At 37.3% G+C, this 25,903-nt stretch overlaps 5 protein-coding genes across 8 annotated transcripts; 3 read left to right on the top strand and 2 right to left on the bottom strand.

Moving 5' to 3' along the window:
• The first annotated feature begins 778 nt into the window (after positions 1 to 778).
• LOC106421828 (GATA transcription factor 24) lies at positions 779 to 3,281 on the top strand. 2 transcript variants are annotated; one of them, XM_013862654.3, is made up of 8 exons: positions 779 to 1,017; positions 1,549 to 1,827; positions 1,894 to 1,986; positions 2,078 to 2,211; positions 2,318 to 2,449; positions 2,555 to 2,660; positions 2,785 to 2,856; positions 2,963 to 3,281. In XM_013862654.3, the coding sequence occupies exons 2-8, from the start codon at positions 1,552 to 1,554 to the stop codon at positions 3,023 to 3,025; spliced, it is 876 nt and encodes a 291-aa protein (XP_013718108.1). In that variant the 5' UTR covers positions 779 to 1,017; positions 1,549 to 1,551; the 3' UTR covers positions 3,026 to 3,281. The 2 variants fall into 2 exon arrangements, with proteins under 2 accessions (XP_013718108.1, XP_013718111.1); XM_013862657.3 differs by having other exon boundaries at positions 1,894 to 1,980.
• Positions 3,282 to 3,796: 515 nt separating this feature from the next.
• LOC125603083 (calcium-transporting ATPase 9, plasma membrane-type-like) lies at positions 3,797 to 10,393 on the top strand. The gene is made up of 28 exons (XM_048774347.1): positions 3,797 to 4,246; positions 4,332 to 4,448; positions 4,535 to 4,574; positions 4,643 to 4,761; positions 4,847 to 4,978; positions 5,057 to 5,146; positions 5,251 to 5,320; positions 5,424 to 5,494; positions 5,572 to 5,655; positions 5,722 to 5,799; positions 5,862 to 6,017; positions 6,095 to 6,177; positions 6,263 to 6,371; positions 6,446 to 6,501; positions 6,590 to 6,716; positions 6,792 to 6,929; positions 6,997 to 7,062; positions 7,148 to 7,246; positions 7,435 to 7,545; positions 7,761 to 8,153; positions 8,217 to 8,333; positions 8,418 to 8,516; positions 8,623 to 8,760; positions 8,847 to 8,947; positions 9,020 to 9,065; positions 9,166 to 9,303; positions 9,384 to 9,491; positions 9,575 to 10,393. Exons 1-28 carry the CDS (start codon positions 4,043 to 4,045, stop codon positions 9,770 to 9,772), a joined length of 3,288 nt encoding a protein of 1,095 aa, XP_048630304.1. The 5' UTR covers positions 3,797 to 4,042; the 3' UTR covers positions 9,773 to 10,393.
• BNAA05G19810D (protein MANNAN SYNTHESIS-RELATED 1) lies at positions 10,149 to 12,721 on the bottom strand. Of its 3 annotated transcripts, none has more exons than XM_048774348.1 (7): positions 12,545 to 12,721; positions 12,349 to 12,467; positions 11,759 to 11,909; positions 11,584 to 11,651; positions 11,398 to 11,483; positions 10,739 to 11,318; positions 10,149 to 10,668 (listed from the first exon to the last, which is right to left on the bottom strand). In XM_048774348.1, exons 1-7 carry the CDS (start codon positions 12,681 to 12,683, stop codon positions 10,390 to 10,392), a joined length of 1,422 nt encoding a protein of 473 aa, XP_048630305.1. In that variant the 5' UTR covers positions 12,684 to 12,721; the 3' UTR covers positions 10,149 to 10,389. The 3 variants fall into 3 exon arrangements, with proteins under 3 accessions (XP_048630305.1, XP_013718116.2, XP_013718115.1); XM_013862662.3 differs by having other exon boundaries at positions 11,584 to 11,654; positions 12,545 to 12,720; XM_013862661.3 differs by having other exon boundaries at positions 11,584 to 11,654; positions 12,349 to 12,582.
• A 5,086-nt stretch (positions 12,722 to 17,807) lies between these two features.
• Positions 17,808 to 19,631, top strand: LOC125603088 (glutamyl-tRNA reductase-binding protein, chloroplastic-like). Its single transcript, XM_048774355.1, has 5 exons — positions 17,808 to 18,204; positions 18,298 to 18,378; positions 18,721 to 18,825; positions 18,909 to 19,058; positions 19,220 to 19,631. Exons 1-5 carry the CDS (start codon positions 17,863 to 17,865, stop codon positions 19,469 to 19,471), a joined length of 930 nt encoding a protein of 309 aa, XP_048630312.1. The 5' UTR covers positions 17,808 to 17,862; the 3' UTR covers positions 19,472 to 19,631.
• A 537-nt stretch (positions 19,632 to 20,168) lies between these two features.
• Positions 20,169 to 21,845, bottom strand: LOC106421884. The gene is given in 2 exon segments (XM_013862723.2): positions 20,169 to 21,648; positions 21,772 to 21,845. Coding segments are annotated over 2 exon segments (1,554 nt in total).
• Between the last annotated feature and the right edge of the window lie 4,058 nt (positions 21,846 to 25,903).

Genomic DNA, 25,903 nt, shown 5'->3' on the forward strand with positions numbered 1-25,903 from the left:
GTTATGAGAAAAAGACTAGGATAGCACCATACCAAGTTTTTGTTCCCAAAGTAGCACTCAAGGCTCAAAGTCACAAAAATAGGTTTCATTAAAGAGGTAAATATACACTTATACCCCTTGGGTTAATTAATCCAAACCTTAGGGTTTAGAGTTAAGGGGGTGGAGTTTTGGAATTAGAGTTTAAAATTTTATAAAAAATAAATACTAAAATAAAAAATAAAATTTTTTAAAACAGTTTCAAAAATTATTTTTAAACTATAAAAAGAAAATTTGAAAAAAAATAAAAAAAAATTTCAAAAAAATTTTTTTTTAAAAAAATTATAAAAATTTCGAATCTGAAAACATATAATCTGAAACTATAAAAAAATTTCTTTTTTTTTTATTTTTATTTTTTTTTTTATTTTTTTTTTTTTTTTATTATTTTGTTTATTTATTTAATTTTAAACCAAGGGTATTAGGGATATTTTACCCTTTAATGAATGTCATTTTTGTGACTTTCTCCTTCTAGTGCTATTTTTGAGACATAAACTTCAAAAGATGCTATTATTGACAATTGCCCTTATGTTATCCTTTTATATTTGGGCAACCTACATTATGTTGTTCACTATAGTTTTGTATAATGAACACAAATGGATAAGGATGAGGGGGAAAGGCCTTAAGGCCATTTTAGAGCCGCAAGTTTTCTATCTTAAAGGGCCTTTAGCCCACATAAGAACGCCATTTGGGTTCAAAAACCCTTAGATCCTCCTCTGTTTTCTATCAAAAGGGGAATGAATGAGATTCTCCTCAAAAAGTAAAAAATAATAAAAATCAAATCATTAGACCAGGAAACAAAAATAAAAAATCAAAGAGCTTCCTTTTTCGCTCGTTTGCCCTTTTTCTGGATTTGCTGTTTGGGTAAATAAAATCAAATCAAAATCCTGTGTTTATCGCAAACTACCACCGTCTCTCTCTCTCCATTGTCGTCATTCTCTTAGGCTCTCTCGCTCCTCCCTTGTCTTTGCCCTGAAACAACAGGTACCCTTATTGACCTCAATTTTAGAGCTTTTTTAATATCGAGCTTCTCTGAACTCTGACGAAATCATTCTCAAGAGACGATGATATGTATATATTATTATTATATGTTAATCTGGGCTCTAGATTTTATGTGGAATTGTCTAAATGTTCTTTGCTCAAAGTTAAGAGCGTGTAGATTTATTCCAATTCGGATCTGATTGATTATATGCTGCTAGTTTAATGTGTGATTATATGATTTTTTTTAAAATAATATTCTTAGGGTTTTAGGTATCTAGTTTGTCAAGTTTAATCTAATAATATTGTTTATAAAAGAAGCTTCCCTTGTCGTCATCTATAATAGCTTATCAAGAAACCATTCTCTTTTGTGGGAAACTAAGGATCATCATACTTTATATATCATAAAAAAACTCAAAAATCTATTGCAAGTAGGTAAAGATTGTGGCACCAAACCAGTAACTATTAATGGTGTTCCTTTAATATGACTGTCTCTTTGAACGTGTTTATCATTGGTGACAACTTGATGAATTAAAGACCATGGATGATGATGGATCACTTCATGGAAACAACGGTGGAATGCACAATGGCGGAGATGAACTTCCAATGCATGTGCAGTATGAGCATCACGGCATGATGGATGAGCACGTTGATGATGGGATGAATGGTGCACTTGAGACAGACATTCCTTCTCACCTTGCAAACTCATCTGATCATCGCGGCGAAGTTGTGGACCGTGGCGGTGAAAACGGAGACCAGTTGACGTTGTCCTATCAGGGACAAGTTTATGTTTTTGACCATGTCTTGCCTGAGAAGGTCACTTTAACTTCTTCTTGTAACTTCTCTTCTTTGATGTCTGCGTTATTAAAGCTCTTACTGCAGGTTCAAGCTGTGCTTTTGTTACTTGGTGGAAGGGAAGTACCACAGACACTCCCGACAACCGTAGGATCACCTCATCAGAACAATAGGGTACTGGTAATAAAAGACTTGTTTATAATACCATATATGGGGAGGGTATAATAAATTTTACTCCCTTGAGTTTGTTGCTGACTAATGCATGAAACAGGATTTATCTGGTACTCCTCAAAGGTTTAGTGCCCCGCAGAGGCAAGCCTCGTTGCTCAGATTCAGGGAGAAAAGAAAAGGGAGGAACTTTGACAAGACCATTCGCTACACAGTCAGGAAGGAGGTAGCATTGAGGTACGCACCTCTATGTCCAATAATCATTACTAGGTTTTGTTTACATCTATCCATTTTTTTAAGATAAGATGTTTTGTGATTAAAAGGTTTCGTTTTCCGAATGCAGGATGCAGCGTAAGAAAGGTCAGTTCACATCTGCCAAATCAAGCAATGAGGAATCTGCATTAACAGGACCGGATTGGGGGTCAGGCCAGAGCTGGGCCTTAGAAGGGTGTGAAACTCAGAAGCCAGAGGCTTTGTAAGTTGGTGAAGTTATTTATTGCTTGGTGTGTACTTAGTTGAGAGTAAGGCTTTTCTCTGACCTTTTTTTTTTTTATCTTGAAACGTTTGTGGACATGTGAAGATGTCGGCACTGTGGAACGAGTGAGAATTCAACACCAATGATGCGACGTGGACCTGAAGGGCCAAGGACACTTTGTAATGCATGTGGACTGATGTGGGCAAACAAGGTAAGCTAAGATAATTACTTTCTTTATTGACATCGATCACCTCGTTTATTATCACTCATTGATCAGTCTGATTCCAACTGTATATAGACCTAACACTAACAACATTTGTCTTCGATAATTTCAGGGAGCTCTTAGAGACTTATCCAAAGGCCCTCCTCCTCAAATAACCAGGAATCTGCCTGCAAATAAGAATGATGTGAGTAAACATCAGTTTTTTTCTTACCTCTTGTGCTTAAAAGGAGAGAAGTTTCTTAAAAGATAAAACATTTCATTCAATATATTTATCGATGACATTGTTGCAGGAGTCAAATCTTGAGGCTGATCAAATGATGGTAGTAGCTGGTGACATTAGCAACTCAAACTGAGAAAAGCAATGCAAGCAAGAAAAGATGTGAGTTGGGTTCAGGGTTCCTTGGGACACTCATAAGCTGTTCTTTTACTTATTTAGATCACTCATCAGAAGAGAGAGAGAGAGAGAGAGAGAGAGAGAGAAAAGACACATTTGCTCAGTCTCTCTCATCTGTATTTTTTTCTTCCTCAAGTAGAAACAGTGAACATTTACTTGTATCTTTATTAAAGCCACTTAAAATATTTGATTAAACGCCTACTTGGTAGAGATAATAATGGTGCACCCAGGTGAGGTTAACGTCGTACGCACGTTCACCATGTTTAGTACCAACTTTCTCTGCAACGTCACTATCTTTCCTGATCATTTATATATTTTCTTGAAATAATTGACAAGCTCACTTAATTGAGTATAATTTAGTAAATTAATTATTTGTCATTGAATTGAGCCAAGAAATAAATTAAGAAAAATGTAGTTAGATTTTGTAGTACAAGGAACAGTAATACTAATTTAAATGTTGGATTATATAGAAATACCATGTTATCTAATATCTATCATATGCCCATGTTAATTCCCGGGAAAATCTCTTTCTTCCTTCCTTCTTCATTTTCTTCCCTTCCCCATAAAAAAAGGAGAAAGAAAACAAACAAACTTTCCGCAAATGTTGGAAAGAAACAGACCAAATATAGCAAACAGACCAATCATTTGTGTTCTGTCTCTCTCTCTCTCTCTGTCTTTTGTTTTAGTTTTTCTTTATTGGAATCGAATATTAGGTTCGCTCTAAATTAGTTTCTCTTATTATTTTCTTCTTCTCTGTGATTGACAGAGAGAAATCTTAAGAGAGAGAGATAGTGATTTCGTTTTTTTTTTGTTGCCTTTCTCATTCTTACGAGTTTGGCCATCTCTCTCGCCAAATTAGTAACGAACAACCTTACTTAATCAGAATAGGTCGTGTTTCTATTTCTTTCTTTTATTTTTCTTTTATTTTGTGGTTTTCTCAAGAAAGTTTAGAGGAGAAATATAGAAGAGGTAAAGAATGAGCGCTTCGTCCAGCAATGGATTGCTCCTCACGTCAATGTCAGGACGACACGACAACATGGAAGCTGGTGGGTCGTCTAAATTACCTGAAGATGTGCAGCATCCTTCTGATCACCATGAACAGCTTGAACACGATCCTGATGATCCTTTCGACCTTGATAACACCAAGAACGCCTCCGCAGATTCTCTCCGTCGCTGGAGAGTATGTCATCTCTCTTCTCTTCTTTGATCATTGCGTCAGTTTCTTAGATCTTAAGATGGATTTGAAAATGGTGATAATTTTGCAGCAAGCGTCACTTGTATTGAACGCATCACGTCGGTTTCGATACACTTTGGATCTAAACAAAGAAGAACACTATGAGAATCGGAGGAGGATGATCAGAGCTCACGCTCAAGTCATTAGGGTATATAATCTTCTTTTATCCTCCTCTTGATTGCTTCTTGTTTGTTTCTTGTTTTCTCACAATCATTTATTGCTTTATTGAATCAGGCAGCATTGCTTTTCAAGTTGGCTGGAGAACAACAAACTGGTATATGATCAAATTATGTTTTAGTTTTCTTATTATCAATCCATCTTGATTTATTTTTGTGGTTTCAGGGTTTGGATCAGCATCATCAACCCCAGCAATTTCACCTGGTAACTTTGACATCGACCTTGAGAAGCTTGTGTCAATGACCAGGAACCAAAACATGTCCAGTTTGCAGCAACATGGAGGGGTTAGACTCGTATTGTATTCATTTATATGCTATAAATGGCAATAAGATTTCATGATACTGAAAATATATTTACTACCGTTTTTAGGTCAAAGGTGTTGCAGAGAAGTTAAAGACAAATATGGAGCAAGGAATCCAGGAGGATGAGAAAGAGGTCACAGATAGGAAGAATGCTTTTGGATCTAACACTTATCCAAAGAAGAAGGGAAAGAGCTTTTATGTAAGTAGTTGTGGTGGTTTCTTCAACAGTCTTTTCCTAACTTATGTGGATTATAACTCATTTTTTGTTGTCCAAAAGATGTTCCTCTGGGAAGCATGGCAGGATTTAACTCTTATCATCTTGATCATTGCGGCTGTAACATCATTGGCATTGGGAATAAAGACTGAGGTGTTTTTTTTTTTTTCATATAGTTTCCTTATTAATGTTCCAAACTAGGAACTCACTTATTTTATATCTGCTTTAATCTTTTTGGGTTTTACTACTTTCAACAGGGTTTGAAAGAAGGTTGGCTTGATGGTGGAAGCATTGCGTTTGCAGTCTTTCTTGTCATTATTGTTACAGGTATGAACATGTTTTTTCGTCTATTTGCCTATATTTTGTGCTTGTGTGTTTATGTCAAATTCTTTCCTAATACTGACTGCTCTCAATCGTTTGATTCTTTCAGCTGTTAGTGACTATCGCCAATCTCTTCAGTTTCAAAACCTCAATGATGAAAAAAGAAATATACAACTAGAGGTTCTTGCTTTAACATCTTATATTATTTGCAACTTCTATGGTTTTTTAGAGCTGACAGTTTAATGAAAACGTTACAGGTCATGAGAGGAGGGAGAACAGTGAAGATTTCAATCTATGACGTTGTTGTTGGAGATGTTATACCTCTTAGAATAGGAGACCAGGTAGGTTTATTTTCTCAATATATTTCATCTGTGGCTTTAGAAGCCTAACGTATTGTACCCATCTAGGTCCCTGCGGATGGAGTGCTAATTAGTGGTCATTCTCTTGCTATTGATGAATCTAGCATGACCGGTGAAAGCAAGATTGTGAGTTCATCATGACTCTTCTTGTTTCTTTTATTACTTGTTAACACAGACTTTGGTTGCAGGTTAACAAGGATCAAAAATCTCCTTTTCTAATGTCGGGTTGTAAAGTAGCTGACGGAGTCGGTAGTATGCTGGTAACTGGTGTTGGAATCAACACTGAATGGGGATTGTTGATGGCAAGTATCTCAGAGGATACTGGTGAAGAAACTCCCTTGCAGGTATATCATCTTGATGGACGTCTCCACAATGTCTTGAAAGAAGTTTGACAGTGCCTTTTGGTAATCTTATTTAACAGGTGCGGTTAAATGGTCTTGCAACCTTCATTGGTATAGTGGGGCTCACGGTGGCTGTTGTTGTCCTGGTAGCTCTTCTTGTGAGGTAAAATCTGATACAGTCAATAAAACTTTTGGATTACAAATTCATGCCATGTTAAGGGCTATAATCTTGAGTTATTTTTTTCCAGATACTTTACTGGAACTACTCAAGATTCTAATGGAGCAACCCAGTTTGTCAAAGGGAAGACTAGTATCAGTGACATTGTAGATGATTGTGTAAAGATATTTACAATCGCCGTAAGTATTTATTCCACATTTATGATTATGTTGCTCAATAGACATATATCAATCAATTACTGGCTTTTGTGTAGGTTACTATTGTGGTTGTGGCAGTGCCTGAGGGACTTCCCCTAGCCGTTACCCTCACGTAAGTCTTATTTCATATAATCCACTCAGAAAATATTAACTACATTTTGTAGTTCTTGATCTAACCTTTCTTGACTCCATTTGTGTAGTTTGGCTTACTCTATGCGAAAGATGATGGCAGACAAAGCTTTGGTTAGGAGACTTTCAGCTTGTGAAACCATGGGCTCAGCAACAACAATCTGCAGTGACAAAACTGGAACTTTAACTTTGAATCAGGTCAGTATCTTCCTTGACATGAATTCATCATATACCCTTCTAGATAGCTAATTTTATCCCTTGTTAAATTTTTAGATGACTGTGGTTGAGACTTATGCTGGAGGATCAAAGATGGATGTAGCAGACAATCCCTCTGGTCTCCACCCTAAACTTGTTGCCTTAATAAGTGAGGGTGTGGCACAGAACACCACAGGAAACGTTTTTCACCCCAAGGTTGGTATTCTCTACTTCGAGGTTATCAAATGATGGATGGTTAGTGCTCACGTTGTTTTTACTGTAGGATGGTGGAGAGGTTGAGATCTCTGGATCTCCCACAGAGAAGGCTATTCTGTCATGGGCGTATAAGGTATCAAATGTTTGCTTTCTCTGGTCCATCTTTCACATCTTTTTTCCCTGCATGGACAGTATGTTTAAAGAAGCTATTTTTACAGTTGGGGATGAAGTTTGATACCATCAGGTCGGAGTCTGCTATCATCCATGCTTTCCCTTTCAACTCGGAGAAAAAGCGTGGAGGTGTTGCTGTGCTTCGAGTAATTTCTTGACCCTTTCTCCAGTTTTTAGATTATGGAAATAAATTATTAAATTTTTGTGAAGGCATTAGACTAATAAGTATTTTCTGTGCTAAACACATGAACATCTTCTCATTACTATTCAATTAGGAAAGTCTCTAATTATATTATATGAAGCTGATCAGAAGGAGAATATAAACTAACTGCAGGGTGATTCTGAAGTTTTCATTCATTGGAAAGGAGCAGCAGAGATAGTTCTGGCTTGCTGTACACAATACATGGACTCAAATGGTACTCTTCAGCCCATTGACGACCAGAAGGTGAGAAGACTCAAAATTTGTAAACAACAATCTCTCCAAATTCTTATTGGGCTAGAGAATAAATTAGGAGATAGGATGGTATCAAAAAGATGAAATTTGTTTTAAAATTTCACTTTAAGACACACTCTGATAACCTAGGAGGACTTAACATTTGCTTATTAATTTGCTATCATCTCAAACATCAATAATATTCCTGTTTGGAAATTATTATACAGGAGTTTTTCAGACTTGCTATTGATGCCATGGCGAAAAATAGCTTGCGTTGTGTTGCTATTGCATGCAGAACACAAGAGCTGAGCCAAGTTCCCAAGGAACAGGAGGACTTGGATAAATGGTCTTTGCCAGAAGATGAATTGACTCTGCTTGCTATCGTTGGTATAAAGGATCCTTGTCGTCCTGGTGTCAGAGAAGCAGTGAGAATTTGCACCAGTGCTGGTGTTAAGGTACGTATGGTGACTGGAGACAATCTTCAGACAGCAAAAGCAATTGCGTTGGAGTGTGGTATACTTTCTTCAGATACAGAAGCCGTTGAGCCTACTATCATTGAAGGAAAAGTGTTCCGTGAGCTATCTGAGAAAGAGAGAGAACAAGTAGCCAAGAAAATAACGGTATGATGTGACCTTACTGATCATCGCTATTTCAAATATTAACTTGGGGTAAAAATAATGCAGGTGATGGGTAGATCCTCTCCTAATGACAAGCTTTTACTTGTTCAAGCACTAAGGAAAAATGGAGATGTTGTTGCTGTCACTGGTGATGGTACTAATGATGCTCCTGCTCTCCACGAGGTAACAATCATTGGTGATAATGGTACATGCTATATTAGGTTTTGTGTTTCATTTCCAAATCTGACTTATGCCTTTGTATTATAGGCAGACATAGGTCTCTCTATGGGTATATCAGGAACTGAAGTTGCTAAAGAGAGTTCAGACATCATCATTTTGGATGACAATTTTGCTTCAGTAGTAAAGGTTTGTCTTAGAGCATTGAGCTTATTTTTCATCTCTCAGTGAATTTATACTTCCACAGCTATTCTTTATGCCTTTTCTAATAGTGTAACTCTGTTTACTTTTCTAGGTTGTTCGATGGGGCCGTTCTGTGTATGCAAATATTCAGAAGTTCATACAGTTCCAGCTTACTGTGAATGTTGCAGCTCTTGTAATCAATGTTGTAGCAGCAATGTCTTCTGGTGATGTTCCTCTAAAGGCTGTACAGGTTAATTAATCTTCCCCTGTCTTTCTAGCACGAGATGGTTGAACTCTTAAGACACGTTAAACTATAATGGTGCTCTTTTGATACAGCTGCTTTGGGTCAACCTTATTATGGATACTCTTGGAGCACTTGCACTCGCTACAGAGCCACCAACTGATCATCTTATGCACAGAACCCCTGTTGGAAGAAGGTATAACATCATAACTAGATAAACTGTGGTTTCTATGTATGGTTCGTGATGGTTTTGTTTCTGGATTTCTAGGGAACCTCTTATAACAAACATCATGTGGAGGAACTTGCTTGTGCAGGTGATGACTTGTTCAGCAAAAAAAAAATTATGTTGATTTATTACTAAAAACATTTTGGAGAGTGCATATCTCTGACATTATAATTTGTGGGATGTTTCAGTCTTTTTACCAAGTGGCTGTCCTCCTAGTTCTCAACTTTGCAGGCTTGAGCATTCTTGGCTTGAGCCAAGACAGCAACCATGCACATGCTGTAGAAGTGAAGAACACTATGATATTCAATGCCTTCGTTATGTGTCAAGTAGGCAAAATCATCTCCTCTTTTCAATCTTCTTATTCTTAAAATCATATGTATTGGTTTAAATCATGCAAGTCTTGCAGATATTCAACGAGTTCAACGCAAGGAAACCTGATGAAATGAATGTATTCAGTGGAGTATCTAAGAACCCTCTCTTCATTGCAATTGTTGGAGTCACTTTTGTACTTCAGGTAAGACAATAACACAAAACCTCTTTTGTGTCTTGGACACTTGATAGCATCTGGTAGTAAACTCTTGTGGTTGAAAAATGCAGATACTCATTGTGACTTTCCTTGGGGAGTTTGCCCACACCGTTGCACTGAGTTGGCAACTATGGCTTGCTTCTATTGCCATCGGACTGGTCAGCTGGCCACTAGCAGTTGTTGGGAAACTGATTCCTGTACCCAAGACTCCAATGAGTGTCTACTTCAAGAAACCGTTCCGGAAATTCAAAGCCTCAAGAAATGCATAAACACATTACTAGATGCTACAGAAGCAATAACATGTGACAATGGCCTAAACCTCTAACTTTTCTTTCTCTCTTTTAATTGGTAATAGTATTTTTACAAATGTATACTCCGAGATTCAATTCTTTTGTCCCTTATTCATATTTCTTCTTCTTGTCTTGATGTAAAAGTACTGTGAATTGAATTGGATTTGGGGTTGTACTAATGGAAGTTTGGCTCAGTCTTTGATTTCATACCAACCAAATATTTTTTGCTCTCTGTCTGTGAGAAGCATGACTTGAAACCTTTCATGGAAACAAAGGACACAGTAAGGATCACATGGTTCTTCTTCCATCCTAAAATAAATCTTACAAACAAGTTTTGATGTGTAAGTGTGTTTCATACTATATAATTTTTTTTTATAGAATGCAAAGGCTACGAGAGCCAACAGAATCAAATTGTAAACCTCAATAGTTTTCTTTCCTACACATGGCAAACAAAAATAAACTCACCTGAAAAAACCCAACTTATATTGAAACAACCTTACATAACAAATAAGACAAGAATTTTTTTTTAAATTGCATACACTTGGTGAAAACTGAGAAGGGCCATGCTTAAAGACCACTTTGGAAATGTGAGAAGTTCAGCAAAAACATGAGTAAGCCAAGTGGTTCTTCTTTGAGATGTAAGGAGAGATGAAATCTGTAGCAAGGCCAGATGTCTCTGAGATCTCTGCTGGAACTAGCACTTGTGGCTTACCTAAAGCTATCCTCTTCCCAACTATGTTTGCATAAAACAAACCAGATATGGCTGGAACAAACACATCGCTTCTCGAGCTTATGTAGAAGTCAATAACATTTTCATACTCTGAACTCTCTGATTCAAGGTACTTTGATTTCTTGCTTGCTGGCATTATTGCCTCCTGCATCAAGATTTAGCAAAAGGGTAAAAAACTTTTCCTTGGACTAAAGAATGTTTTGATCTATACACACCTTTGTGAACGTTTTTGGGAAGATATCCTTAAGGATATTGAGGCTACTGTCCCACCTTGGCTGAGTGAGATAGATAGTTGTGTCACCAGCAAATCCAAGCTTCCTCAAGAATACAGCAATCTCTTGCGCGTTGTAACATGTCTTGGACCCAACTACACCAGTTGAGTGGCAATGTTTCTTCTCAAGTATGTCGATTCTAAGGTCTACAGCTATGAAACGGCCAGCTGATTTCCTGCTATGAGTCCTTAACCTCTCAATCATTGATTCAACTACTGCATTCAGCTCAGGTTGCAACTCCAAGGAACCAAACATTGCCAAACAAGCCACAGGATCGGTTTCGCCGTCTTGCGAGGATTTTCTCAAGTTTACAGAAGGGAAGTACGTAGCAACTCGGATGTTTCCTTTTGATTTGAAGATTGGGTCAATGTTCTCCTTAATGTAGTCCTCTGTAACTCTGGTAGGGACTTTTACAATGGCGATGTCCCTTAGAGATACTTCTTCAGGCAATTGTTTGACAACTTTGATGACGTTTTTCAAGCTTTTGATCAGTTTATCAGCATCATAAATGTCTTCAAAGTTCCTGATAAGCCATACATTGATCTTAGAAACTAATTATTAAACCATAAATGCCACAAACATAGAAATAAACAACTCTTAACCTTTCATCACCAGGTTTGCTTCCTCTTATATCAGGAAGCACTAATGTTGCTCCAAGATGCTTTGCCACCATTACAGCATCAGTGATCTAAACAGAAGATCAGAATTTAACCACACAAACAACAAATGGAATAAATTAACAAACACATCTAGAGAATATACAAATTTAGAGCTTTTATAAAGTATACCTGAGAGATATGGTACTCAGGACCATTCGTTAGTGAGAATGTAACATACCCTTTTGATGATACCGCTTCTTCTACAACAATTAGAGGCCCTTATAAGTCCAAGATGTACAATGCATATATACAAAAGCATGAAACTGAGAAAGACGACAAGAGTCTGAGTAAAACAAACACATACCGGATAGTAAAGTTGGCCAACAAGGGTTAAGGTCATTGGTATCATCCATCCAAGGCCCTTTACTGCCTTCTACGCCTCCGACAAGACTATCTTTCACAGATACTCTAGATCCTTCAAATTCAATATCGTGTGCATCTCCCTGAGCTTTCTCCTGTAAACACAATGAAAGAAAAATTAGACAAGGATCTTGAGTTTAGCTACAGAAGAGAAGGTTCGACCTTTTGCACTATTAGTTTACACCAAAAGAGATGAAACTAATCATGTCCTAATGATCAATGTAAAAAAAAAAACTTCACTACTGACTCTAATTTTATGATCCATGAAATCCACATTTTAGCTAAAAATGGAAAGTTTTGGTAGGAAGAAACCCCTATAACGCACAAATCAAGAAAGTCTCAATGAACAAGCTAACAGTTCACCTTGAACTATATCTGTTTCTAAGACATTAGGTAGACGTATCATTATCAACACAAAAAGTGAAGGAGACAAAATACTAACTGACAATGAAGAAGAGAGACCGAACATAACCCACTTGAAGTAAGCTCAAGTAGAGCAAAAAGATTTGAAAAAAGTGTCGGCAAAGAACGTACCTGAAGAGAATCAAAGTAATCTCTATGAAGCATCTGTCCGAGCATCACGAACATGGTAATGGTGAGGATACCAGCAACCACTTGCCTCAAATCCACACCCATTTCTTCTTTCTCTCTTGCTTATGAAACAGAGAAAACAGAAGAATCAGATGATGAGTTGAAATAGAGAAGGAAGTAAAGAAAAAGAAAGACCAACAAAAAGTGGTGTTGTGTTGTGGGGGCAGGTAGAGACAAGGTATCTTCCGCAAATATGATATCTCAGTTCCCCTTTTGATTTCTTTGTAATTAAAGCTTGCCAAAAAAGATCCTTTCAGAGTGTTATTGTCACTGTTCATTGTTGAAGTCGATGTTTTACGCAAACAAAACACAACACAGCCACCGACGCTTTTTCCGTGAATGTTGGTATAATCTTTAACCCGTGGTTTCTTAAAACCGGTACTAAATCAATTAGACCAAGACATTATGATTGTTTTGTTTTTAAACATTAGACTCGCTATCCGGTGACCATTTTTAATAATACGAATGAGTAAGAAAGAGATGAAAATTAACAAAATAAAAAATAAAAATAAATATTTATTCATTTTGTTCCATATCAATTTTGATAAGGAATACTTTTCTTTTATAATTTTTTTTAAATTCAAAGAATGATAAAGAATCAAATACAGCAAAAATTTTCCATAAACTGTGTAACTTTTTAAAAAATATCAATTTTGATAAGGAATATTTTTTTTTCCTTACTCTTTTGTTTTTAGTAATCTTTGCCTACATCTGAGAGAATACTACCTAACGATACCCAGTAAGTAAATGTTCAAATAAACCATGGTACAACCAAACAAAAACATGCGAGTCAAAAAATTAAGAAATTTAACTAAAATACTAGTAAATGTAACAAATTTAACTCTCAAATCTTTGATATGAAGTTTGAAATCACATCCTTATCACTATTCATACCAAAAAATATACAAAAAAAGAAAGTTACTGATACAATGGATATAAATGTTTATCTCCCTATCGTTGATGATAAATAAGATCCTAAGAATATACTAAAAGTCCCTTTCTACAACATAAGAGTAATTATTTAGCAAACAAATTATAAGCAAATGATAAAGGAGATTACAGATAGGTTTAGAACACATTATAGACGTGTTACTTATTTGACGTGACTAATTTAGTAATTATATTACTTAATAAAAGCAAAACTGTGATGATGCATGCATTTAGCTTTTCGTTAGAGGCCCCGTACAAGACCAAATGCTCAATTTTTATTAATCACACATTGTTCAACTTCCCGTACCACACCATTAGTACATCATATTGGTTATGTCACAATAATTACATGTTCTTCTCTCCAATACCGGTTTGCGTAAGAAAAACTAGTGAACATCAGCCTGGGGAAAACAAACATACACATGTTGCTCAATGATTACAAGTTTACGCCTGACTCTGTGTATTTTAATTTGGTTTCCTTGTCTTCTAAGTTTGTGGGGGGATCACAAATGAACACTTGATTGATTGTTGAATGGTAGCGTAAGGCAGTGTGAAGCAACTACACCACTCAAGAATAATATACAGAGAGTCGATAGTATCTACGCACTCATATACCGTTACATATGATTTTCTTAACACATCTACGCAACATAAATTGACAGAAAGCTATGCTAATAAAAAAATAATGATGAACAAAACGTCAAAACCATATTATTATTATTACTTTTTTGAATGAATGTTAATTTTTATTCATCAAAAAATCTTTTTACATCAAATGCATACTTTGTAAATTTGTAATAACCCCCATCTAAACTCTAAAGAATTTTGATGAACTTCACAATCTTGTACTAAACCAAAACTGTAAACTACTCTCCATTCCTCTTACTCTATTTGATCTCATCAAACTTAGTTTATTTCTTATCATCCTCTTCAATACTTCCATTGGCATAATGTTCTCCCCGAACTGAAGCAAACCGATACCCAGCATGCCCATGCATAGATGGCATCATGTCTGGTCCGATTTGTATTCTTATTAATTTTAGAGAAATTAGGACGTCTACCAACCAATTATGTCCTATTTAGCACACTGCCAAAAAGCCACTATTTCTATACTGTTGATAATTTCGGAGGACATTAATATCCCTATAGCTTCATATCCAGTGTGCCTAGGCAAATGCTATCTAAAACATACGACATGATTTTTCAGAGGATTTTCACAGGATTTTTCACAGGATTGTCAGTCCAAAATTACAATCCTTGTCCCATTTACGATTTCAAAATTTGATATTTTACAGTTTTTTTCTTTCTTCCATCATATCTTCCCTAATCCAAAAGATCTCTCAACATCTCTCCTCCTCCATCCTTTTTCCTCTCTAAAACACATTCAACCCTGTAACAAACCCTAGATTCTCTAACTTGAGACACCAAATGAAAGACGACGAACACCAAGCTCCGCAACTTCCCATTCCGGAGAGAATTTTCGCAGGCCGTGAAGAACGAGTCGCGGTGAGGGTACCACTGTATCACAAACCCTATGCTATTAGATAAATACTACCCTCCAAGCTGAATAAGTAGAAAAAATTCGAGACAGTGCCCAGCTCCAAGATAAACCTTATGGATCCTTCTTCTATGAAGCTCTCGGCCGATGTGTCTCCTGTGAATCTCGTGGACTCTGCGTTTCAGGTCAATCCCTCCGTATCTGCGTCTCTGGTGAATCTCTCAGCTGTTGTGTCCCCGGCGAAGCTATCAAGATTGAAGTTATGGAAGCTGAAATAGATCATCACAACCAAGAGAAGGAAGATCATGAGATAGGCTTATTTGGTCTCGAGGTTGAAGCTCTCTGCCGCTGGGTCTGAATATCTTCGCCGCTGCGTCTCCGGCAAAGCTCTCGGCCTCTGAAGCTCTCTGCTGCTGCTTCTCCGGTGAAACTCTCCGTCACTGCGTCTCCGTATGATATATGTGTGTGTGTTGTATATACATGGTAACTACATGTTAGACCACAATCTTATTTAAACCGCATGTTATTCTTTGGTTGACATAACTTTTTGTTATGCTTGTTTATAGTCTAAGATGCTTTTGTACTTATACTTATACTCGTATTCAACACGCCCACATCTCTGATTGTTTCATGAATATCTCAAATGAATTAGCCCGAAAATGAAGTACCTAATGTATGTCGTACAACATTCAACTCGCTACAAAGGTTAGTCTTGATCAAAACAACAATAGGAGTGAGTTCTCTAGTTGTAATTAAAGGCAATAATTATTGTATATGCAGTGTTTGGATAATTAAATTTATTACCAGCTCGTAAAACTGTTAACCGAAAACTTTATCTAATGGATAGCTTGAAAAATTATTGTACTATAACAAGCTAGGTTTTTCATAACCATTAAAAAGTTGTCTGTTAACAAGCTATCAAACAAATTACACATCCATCTACAAAATTAACAAGCAATCTTGTATCAGAGGCATAATTAGGGGTTTAGGGATTTCGATTTATGGTTAAAATGATAAGAGTGTTGGGGTATGATAATTTATAGCTAATCTTATTATTGACCTGTTAATTAATTGTTTTAGTCATCCAAAAAATGTGTTAACAAGCTATCAAACAAGTTACGCATCTGTCTAAAAATTAACCAGCAATCTTATATCATAGGTGTAGGGGGTTTAGGGATTTTGATTTATGTTTATAACTATAGAGTGTAGGGATATGATAATTTATAGCTAATATTATTATTAACTTGTTAATTAATTGTGTTAGCCATCCAAAAAATGTGTTAACAAGCTATCAAACAAGTTACACAGCCGTGTACAAAACTAACAAGCAATCATATATCATAGACGTAGGGGTTAAGGGATTTCAATTTATGGTTAAAACTATAGTGTAGGGGTATGATAATCTATAGCTGACCTTATTATTGACATGTTCATTAATTGTGTTAGCCATCCAAAAAATGTGGTAACTGTTCACATAAAAAATTGGACATCTGATAATTTACTTATATTTCTTCTCTATCAACCAGACCTTAGACTTAATGAAATTGTCTATACGGTTTAGTGTATAGTATTACAGTGTCAAGGGTTTTTGATCAATGGTGTATGGTCTAAGGTGTTGTTGTTTGGTTAAGGCTTATGGTATTGATTTAGGATTTGTGGTTTAGACTTTAGGGTCTAGGTCTTAGTATATTTTGTTTAGGGTTTACGATTTTTGGTTTAGGGTTAAGCTTTATGATTTCGAACCATAAATTATTTTAGATAGCTAACCAACAATTTTATTGAACCTGTTTTACAAGACTAATTCACTCCATGTCACTGAAAATAATATAAAACAACTAACTATGATCTTTACATTAGTTTACATCTCTGATAAGCAAATCAATATTCTGACCATTTTTTGACTTTTTAATGTGTATGGCTAACCTAAAATGTAAGTAACCATCATTTTCAAGAATAATATATTTGAATCATTTATAACCGGCTAAACTCCTCTTTGCACAAGCTAAGATTTAGTACATACATCCATGATATATTGTAGCCGTGTAATATTCATATTATCATAGTATAGCTCTTTATTATATCGTATCAGAAGTCTTTAACTTGTTGTAACAGCTCAAAGGTCTTCTAACGTAGAAATGAATCACGTTGAGGATGGGGAAGTAGACAACGTCCATATTAAACGAATAACCAACCATATACACGACCAGACAGTCAGCCAATTCCAAGACGGTACCGTTGGAAAAGTGATTCGGGGAATCTTTGAACGATAGATGATGAACTCCTGTAGAGAGAACTCATAATCTTGTTCAGGACTGTGATTATGAATGATTGGATGCACTCAAGTGATTATGTAGAGGAAGAAAATGGAAAAAGAAACAGAGAAATTCATGACCTTCTTCGGTTGTTTACAACTCGTGAACTCTTGAAGAAAAAAGTAGAGAAACTTATGAACTGACCTTCTATGATGTTGTTTAATTCATTAAAAAATGCAAAAAAAAGAAAAAATACTTATGAACTCCTGAGGGGAGAATGTTTCACCACAGCAGAGCACAATCCATTCTCTCTGAACGAGGAAAATTTCGAAATCTAATCCAAAATCTTTTCTATATCTTATTGTACTACCAAGATATCTGAAGATACTAATTGTACTTGCCCTATACTTTCTGAAACAGATATCGCTATGCTAAAGGGATAATCTCGACAATTTCATCGCACCACGTCACTAAGCTTTCTGCTACTTTCACTATTTTTGGCACTTAATTAATTTCACTAGTTTCTTTTGTTTTTGAGCAAATTATCCCTTAATTTTACCCCAATTTTGACCCCAAAAAAAAAAAATTTAATTTAACCCCAACGTAAAAAAGATGGTTCTTCCAAGTTTGGAAACACACTGACGGGATAAATATTTGGAAATGATTTGGTTTTTATCGGTACAATTCCGGTTTGTTTTATTCGGAAGATTTTATCTTTACAACATTATTCCACACAAGAGTCAATTCTTTCTCTATCTCTGAGCAAAATCGAGAGAGATGAAGCTCCAAACCCAATCCTTCGCTCTCAACCTTCTCCCATCTCCGAAATTCTGTAAACCCATCGTCAAACGAGACCCAATCTCCTCCCTCCGATGCTCCGTCTCCACGCCGCTAACGGCGACCAATCACCAGCTCTCCGCGTCGAGCCACAAGCCCTTTCCGGCGGAGGTTTCGAGGAGCATCATGGAGCTTTCCTCGGTCGGAACTCTCTCCACTTTGACCCGCGACGGGTGGCCGCTCGGCGTGGGCGTTCGCTTCGCCGTAGACGGAGACGGCACTCCTGTGCTCTGCCTCAATCGCGCGTTGTCTCCTGACAAGAGGTCTGCTCTTCACGTTCAGGTTCACTCTGCTTTAAAGTTTGATCCTTTTAGGGTTGTAAAGAGAGAGTGATTGTTTGTGATCTTTTCCTGTTTTTGATATTTTTTTTATCAGTTGGAGCAATGTGGATTGAGGACTCCTCAGTGTACGATTCAAGGTAGCATTGCTCGACCTGGAGACGATCTTGCTCTAAAGGTACTACCTTTGTGTTGTGTCTTTCTAACACAAGCTTTCTTCATTGACTCTTTTGTCCTTTGCACTTAAAAACAATACAACTTGCACATTTATTCGTTTCCTTTCGTTCTGGCTGGTTGAAATCAAATTAATTAGTTGTTGTCTCTCTTCACTGAGTGTTTAGCTTTGTTCTCCTTGTCTATAGCAGGTGTTTGTAGAAAACTGTTGGTGATTTTAAGTCATGTGTAGTATTAATACCCTCTAGCAGATGAATGTAGAGAACATATTATTTCTCATTAAAAATAAAATCCTTGGTTTAATTGGTTAAGCATGTGATTTTACTTGTCCCTGTGTTTTGTGTAGCGTCTTAGTGCTACATGGAGGAAAAAGTTTGGTGAAGAAGTTGAGGAAGACAGTTTATATGTTGTTGCTATTGACCGTGTACTCCAGATGGAAGACTTCATGGAGGTAGAAACCGCTAGCTCTCTTCTAGTTTCTTGTGACACTCAGTTAAAGTCTTGTTGTGATCCAAACTCCGATAACTTTTCCAGGATGGGATTTGGGTGGCGTCAGCAGATTATAAAAATGCAAGTCCTGATCCACTTCGAGATGTTGCAGAAGACATTGTCAACCAGATTAACGCTAACAACGTGGAAGACATTTTCCGTTTCTGCAACGTATACGTTGATCTGGACTTTGTGGTTAGTGTATTATTCAACATGCTATGCAAGTACTACTTAAGGAACGTCTGATTAGATTAGATTAGATTAGATGTTTCTGGAGCATAACTACTAGATTCACACTTCAGATTAGTTGTCTTGTGGAATGTTCAGAACTATATACTTTCACTGCCTAATGCCAGGTTTCAGAGACAAAGATGATATGGATGGATAGGCTTGGATTCGACCTTCGAGTGTGGTCTCCACGAGGTGTATACGATGTCAGGATTCCATTTCCAATGGAAGTAACAGATGAAAAAGGAGCCAAATCATCGTTTAATGGAATGTCACAGCTCGCTTGGGAAGTAGAGAAAAGTTATTGCCCTGCAGATTTCAACAAGGTTAAACTACTTAAACCAGTAGTTGGATCATTACAAAAGGGACGAGGGCAATAGCCGTTTTATTGACTCTCTTTTTTTTTTCTTTACATTCTTTACTAGTGGATGCCAAAATATGGCATTGGCTCTGTTGTAACTCTTGGAATAGTGTATTTTCTGAGTTATAGTGCTTGTACCCTCCACAACTTGAAGTAAGATTTGTCATCTATTTTGGTAATCATTTTGAGCAAATGCTTTAATTTTCCTTAAAATAGTATTCATTAGTCTTGTAAACTTCATACAATATATGCAACATAGTCTTTTAAGGAGTGCGGTTTTTTTGCGCAAGCTATACAAATAGTACAAATGCATGCATATAGAGCAACTATATAGAAACCCCAAGTCTGAACAACAAAGGCATATATAATCACCTCGATAATTACAAAGTTGGAATGAGTGATTAGGAAGATATGGGTGTTTTGATACACACTAGCCAATATTGTATAAATCTGAATGGTAAGAAAATTGGTACCATCTAGAGATTTGACATCCTTATAATTCTGATTTTATTTTATATATATATATATATATATATATATATTTATATATATATTAATCGGTATGTTCGGAGTCCCTTCGTGCAATATGACAATATACAATGGTTCAATATTGCTTACATAGTATTGGAGAAGTGTATAAAATGCAAAAGTTTTTATAATATGCCCCAAACTAAACATTGGTTATGAGTAAAACATAGAGAACGAGAAAATAAACATCAAGCAAACATAGTAAAATATAGTACAACAAAATTCAGACACTTGAGAGAACATATCTCAAAATCAGATACTTCGTATACTATTTTGTGTTCACAAAGTTTATCGCAACTTTTACATATGTTGCGAATAAGGCGATCGTTGAGAAGAATAGAAACATCCACTTCAGGATACTCGATTACTACACCATGCATAATATTTACGTCTTTTCCAAGTAAACATTTAATATGCAGTGTAACGTTGCAGTCATGGCACATATAAACTCTATTCTTCGGATTTGCTTCTTTTTCACAAACTTCGCAGAAGTATTGACCATTTACCTCTTCTTCGTAAGAAAAAAGAAGAACATGTTCATCATGCTTGTACCTCAACTTATTGGGTAAAGTGGCACATCCAAAACATGCAACAAACCCACATTCTCCACAATTTAGACGATGACCTCGAGATTTGTGGCAAACCGAATATATTTGTTTAGATCGGGGCTCAAATATAAGAAACAAGGGATGCTGATGACACCGATGATCCAATGGCTCAGCTATAGAAGCACAACGTACGTCTAACATATACTCACAATCCTCTTCATCACATAAGTATGCAAATCCATTGCTTGAACGAAGATAAGCTTTACATTCGAACAATGCACAGCCTTGATGACCCACTTGTAGACTAAGGGAATGAGGATGGGTCACTTGGTGTTTCTTCCGAGGAAGTTGTGCACATTCTTTATGGAAGATAAAATCACATTGCATGCAACTGTAAATAATATCATCACATATGGGAAGTGTGCATGCTTGACAATAATTTTTCTCGTGAAAAGCTCTATCGGTTTTCTCATCGAGTCTCATATGATGATCTTGATGACTAAAATGTTGTATAATTCCCTCACTTATCTCAATGAAGGAGCTAATGTCTTCATATGGATCTTCTGGTTTTCCCTCAAGTTCTTCTCCATCTCATACATCTTTTCGTGTTGCACATTTAGAATGAACACCATAATTGCAACCCTTTACGCAAGAATATCTTCCATAATTTGTGTCTATCTTCCGGTGACACACTCCGCATATCAATTTTTCAGGAGTAAGAGAAGAATTGAAAAAGATGCGGTGTTCATGACGTGATATTCTTATGATGCATGGAATGTTTAGACACTCTTTATGGACTACAAAATCACATTGACCACATGAATACATCAAAGACCTATGATCACTCAATCCACAAATGTCACACATCAATGAGCTTGGCCTATAATTGTAGAGAAGGGTATGCTCATGCCTTTTAGGATGGTTTATTTTAAGGAGTGCTTCTTTTCTAGAACAATCTCGACACACACTAAAATCCCATCTAAAGCAATTGTAAACCCATTCACTAAAATTTGAACAACATAGACATATCTTACTTGGATCTGTAAAAATAAGCCGGAGAGTATGCTTAGGATGATATGGGTGCTTTGATATCGGCTCGATACACACTCTGGAAACTATGCTGCAGTGATGGAATATGGCAAGAAGGTTCTTTGCAGATGTACATCAGGGGCTCGAGATTGTGGAGTATTTAATCCCCGCAAACTGCACACTTGTTGAAGAATTTAGCATACGTTTTGTTGACCTTTCGATGTAAAGGGCGGATGTGATCAGATGAAGATGATAATAACTCTCCGAATTGTATACAGTGAAACTCATCTTCTACGCTTAGAAATTTTGCATCAGAGCATAAGAAAAGGGGAGTGGCACTTTTTTGCTTTGACATAGAATGCATGGTTGAAATAACAAGATGGATATGAAATATATGACGGACAGATGATTTGAGAGTGTTGGTATGTCTGCATACTCATAGATATAGGACTTGACACAACAAATACAAACGTTGCTTTATTAGTAATAAATTCTTGAACTCCTCACGCATGTTAAACTATATAATCTAATCTCTCCTTGATACATTTACATAAGTTAGTTATTTATGTTATTACACAAAGAGTTGTAACTCTTCATGTTGTGTCCTTTAGTATAAAGAGTTGTGTCTCTTATACTTGTATTGATTCGATCTCTATATAAAGATCAATCATCTGTTGTAAACATAATACCGAATCTCAATAATACAAAAGTATTTTCAGAAAAGTTTATAAGCCTGAAACGTCTATCTTATTCTTTCTCTCGAACTCGTGTGTAACACACTGTGATCGTTGTGTAACACAAGCGGTTGGTAAAAGATTAACATGGTATCAGAGCTTTACGTTTGAGAGGACAAAGGAAAAAGCACTAGTAAGAGAAACACTTGGCGTGGAGAAAAGGAGGCTAGAGGATTTTGTCATACGATTTCGCAATCACTCGAAACGATGAAGAATCAAGTAATTCCCATATTTGATGGAGAGAAGTACGACTTCTGGAGCATCAAGATGACAACCATTCTCAAGACCAGGAAGTTATGGTCTGTGGTTGAAGAAGGCGTAGCAGCCCCACCAGCACAAGTGGATGAAACCCCTGAAACAGCAAGGGCAAGATCGCTTAGAGAAGAAGCGATGATGAACGATACATTGGCTTTGCAAATCTTGCAAACTGCTGTATCGGATCATATATTCTCACGGATTGCAGCAGCATCAACATCCAAAGAGGCGTGGGATGCATTGAAGGAGGAGTATGAAGGCTCTCCTCAAGTTCGTTTGATTAAACTTCAAACATTGCGAAGGGAGTATGAGAATCTGAAGATGTATGAGAATGAAGACATTAAGGTCTTCACAGATAAGATAGTTGAATTGGCAAATCAATTAACTTATCATGGTGAACAGAAGTCAGATGTTCAACTCATACAAAAGATACTCATCTCTCTCCCAGCCAAGTTCGATAGCATAGTCAGTGTGTTGGAGCAAACAAGCGATTTGACTTCAACAAAGATGACAGAGTTGATCGGGATCTTGAAGGCTCATGAAGCAAGGCTGGCTGCAAGAGAAGAAAGCACCAGTGAAGGAGCATTCGATGCTCGTGTTAAACACAAAAATTCTGGTGTTACACAAGACAACTCAAAGCGCCAAGGAGGCAAGAAGTGGTGCGGTTTCTGCAAGAGAAACAACCACAATGAGAGCGAGTGTTGGAGGAAACAGAAGAAGGAAGATCCAAAGAAGGATCACAGAAGTAACAAGGAGTGTTACAATTGTGGCAAGTTAGGCCACTTTGCAAATCAGTGCTACTCAAAGAAGAAAGAGAAGGCACATGTGAGTCTCGAAGAAGATTCAAATGAAGATCACATGTTGTTCAGTGCGAGCGAAGCAGCAACAACAGTGATGGAAGATGTCTGGTTAGTAGACAGTGGAGCAACTAATCATATGACAAAGGAGGAGAGTTACTTCTCAAAGCTTGATAGGAGTATCAAGGTTCCAATAAAGATTGGAAATGGAAGCACAGTCATGACAGCCGGTAAAGGAGACATTACCGTCATGACCAAAGGTGGCAAGAAGACCATCAGAAATGTATTCTTGGTTCCGGGTTTGGCAAAAAATTTGTTGAGTGTTCCACAAATTGTTTCAAGCGGATACCGGGTGAGTTTCCAAGAGAAGAGATGCATCATAGATGATGCAAAAGGAAGGAGGATAATGGATATCCCAATGACTCACAAAAGCTATCGAATCAGGATGAGTTCGGCTCAGGTAGAAGAGGCCTTGAGCGCTAGTGAGCAAGGAAAGATGGAGACATGGCACAAGAGACTTGGTCATGTAGGCGACAAAAGGTTGCAACAAATGCAAGACAAAGACTTGGTAAAGGGATTACCAAAGTTTAAAGTCAAGAAGGAAGCATGTGAGGCGTGTAGACTTGGAAAGCAATCACGCAAAAGCTTCCCAAAGGAATCTCAAACTAAGACAAGAGAGAAGCTTGAGATTGTACATACGGATGTATGTGGGCCGATGCAGCACCAGTCTGTTGATGGAAGCCGATACTTTTTGCTATTCTTGGATGATCATACTCACATGTGTTGGGTATACTTCATGAAGCAAAAGTCAGAGACATTCTCACTGTTCAAGAAGTTCAAAGCAATGGTGGAGAAGCAGTCGGATTGTACCATCAAGACACTGAGATCAGATGGAGGTGGTGAGTTCACTTCACGAGAATTCAACCGGTTCTGTGAAGAAGAAGGAATCAATAAGCAAGTCACCTTGCCTTATTCACCACAACAAAATGGTGCAGCGGAGCGCATGAATAGGACCTTGGTGGAGATGGCTAGATCGATGTTGGCAGAGCAAGACTTACCGCTCAAGTTATGGGCAGAAGCGGTATACACTGCCTCATATCTTCAAAACCGTCTGCCATCAAAGGCAATAGAAGAAGATGTCACTCCTATAGAGAAGTGGTGTGGACACAAGCCAGATGTGTCACACATGAGAATGTTTGGTAGCATATGCTACATACATATCCCAAATCAAAAGAGGAGGAAGCTAGACGTCAAGGCAAAGCGTGGAGTCTTTGTTGGATATAGCAACCAATCCAAAGGCTATAGAGTTCTCATTTTGGAGAATGAGAAGATTGAAGTATCAAGAGATGTCGAGTTTGAAGAAGGAAAGAAGTGGGATTGGAAAAGGCAAGAAGAAGTGAGGAAGACATTGGAGTTGTCTATGGAAGACTCTCACTCGCCTGAGGATCAAACCGAAGGTGCATCCAGTCCTGAGGAACAAACCGAAGGTGCATCCAGTCCTGAGGAACAATTTGGAGGTACTTTCAGTCCTATTTCTTTTCAAAATGATGATCATGATACTAGTAGTGGAGATGAAGAAACTTCTGAGGCACCAAGGAAGTTCAAGTCCATGGTTGATATCATGGAAAGGGCACCGAGAGTAGAGCTTGATGAAGCGGCTCAAGCTATAGAAGCTTGTCTTCATGCAAATGAAGAACCATACACTTATGATGAAGCGTGTGGTACCAAGGAATGGAGAGAAGCAATGAATGAGGAGATAGCCATGATTGAGAAGAACAAGACGTGGGAACTAGTGGACAAGCCAAAGAAGAAGAATGTGATAAGTGTGAAGTGGATCTACAAGATCAAGACCGATGCAAACGGCAATCACATCAAGCACAAGGCGCGGCTAGTTGCAAGAGGGTTCTCTCAAGAGTATGGTGTTGACTACCTTGAGACGTTTGCTCCTGTCTCAAGACATGATACAATACGAGCCATACTTGCCTATGCGGCTCAGATGAAGTGGCGATTGTATCAGATGGATGTGAAGTCAGCCTTTCTCAATGGCGACCTCAAGGAAGAAGTGTATGTCACACAACCGCCTGGGTATGTGACACACGGGAAGGAACACAAAGTGTTAAGGCTACACAAAGCTTTATATGGTTTAAAGCAAGCCCCAAGGGCATGGTATGGAAGGATAGATTCATACTTTCTTCAAAACGGTTTTGAGAGGAGTATGAATGATGCGGCCTTATACATCATGAAGCAAGGAGGAGATGTGTTGATCGTGAGTCTATATGTGGATGATATAATCATCACAGGAAGCAACATTCAGAGCATCAACACATTCAAGGAGAACATGAAGAAAGAATTCGAGATGGTGGATCTTGGATTGTTGAACTACTTTCTTGGAATGGAAGTAATTCAAGACAATGGAGGCATATTTCTTTCACAAGAAAAGTATGCAAACAAACTTGTAGACAAGTTTGGGATGCGAGACAGCAAGAGTGTAAGCAACCCACTTACACCACAAGGAAAAGGAGTTGAGGATGACAAGGAGTATGGAGATCCGACTAAGTAT

This window comes from Brassica napus, unplaced genomic scaffold, assembly GCF_020379485.1.
Source record: "Brassica napus cultivar Da-Ae unplaced genomic scaffold, Da-Ae ScsIHWf_3088;HRSCAF=3902, whole genome shotgun sequence".
Lineage (NCBI taxonomy): Eukaryota > Viridiplantae > Streptophyta > Magnoliopsida > Brassicales > Brassicaceae > Brassica > Brassica napus.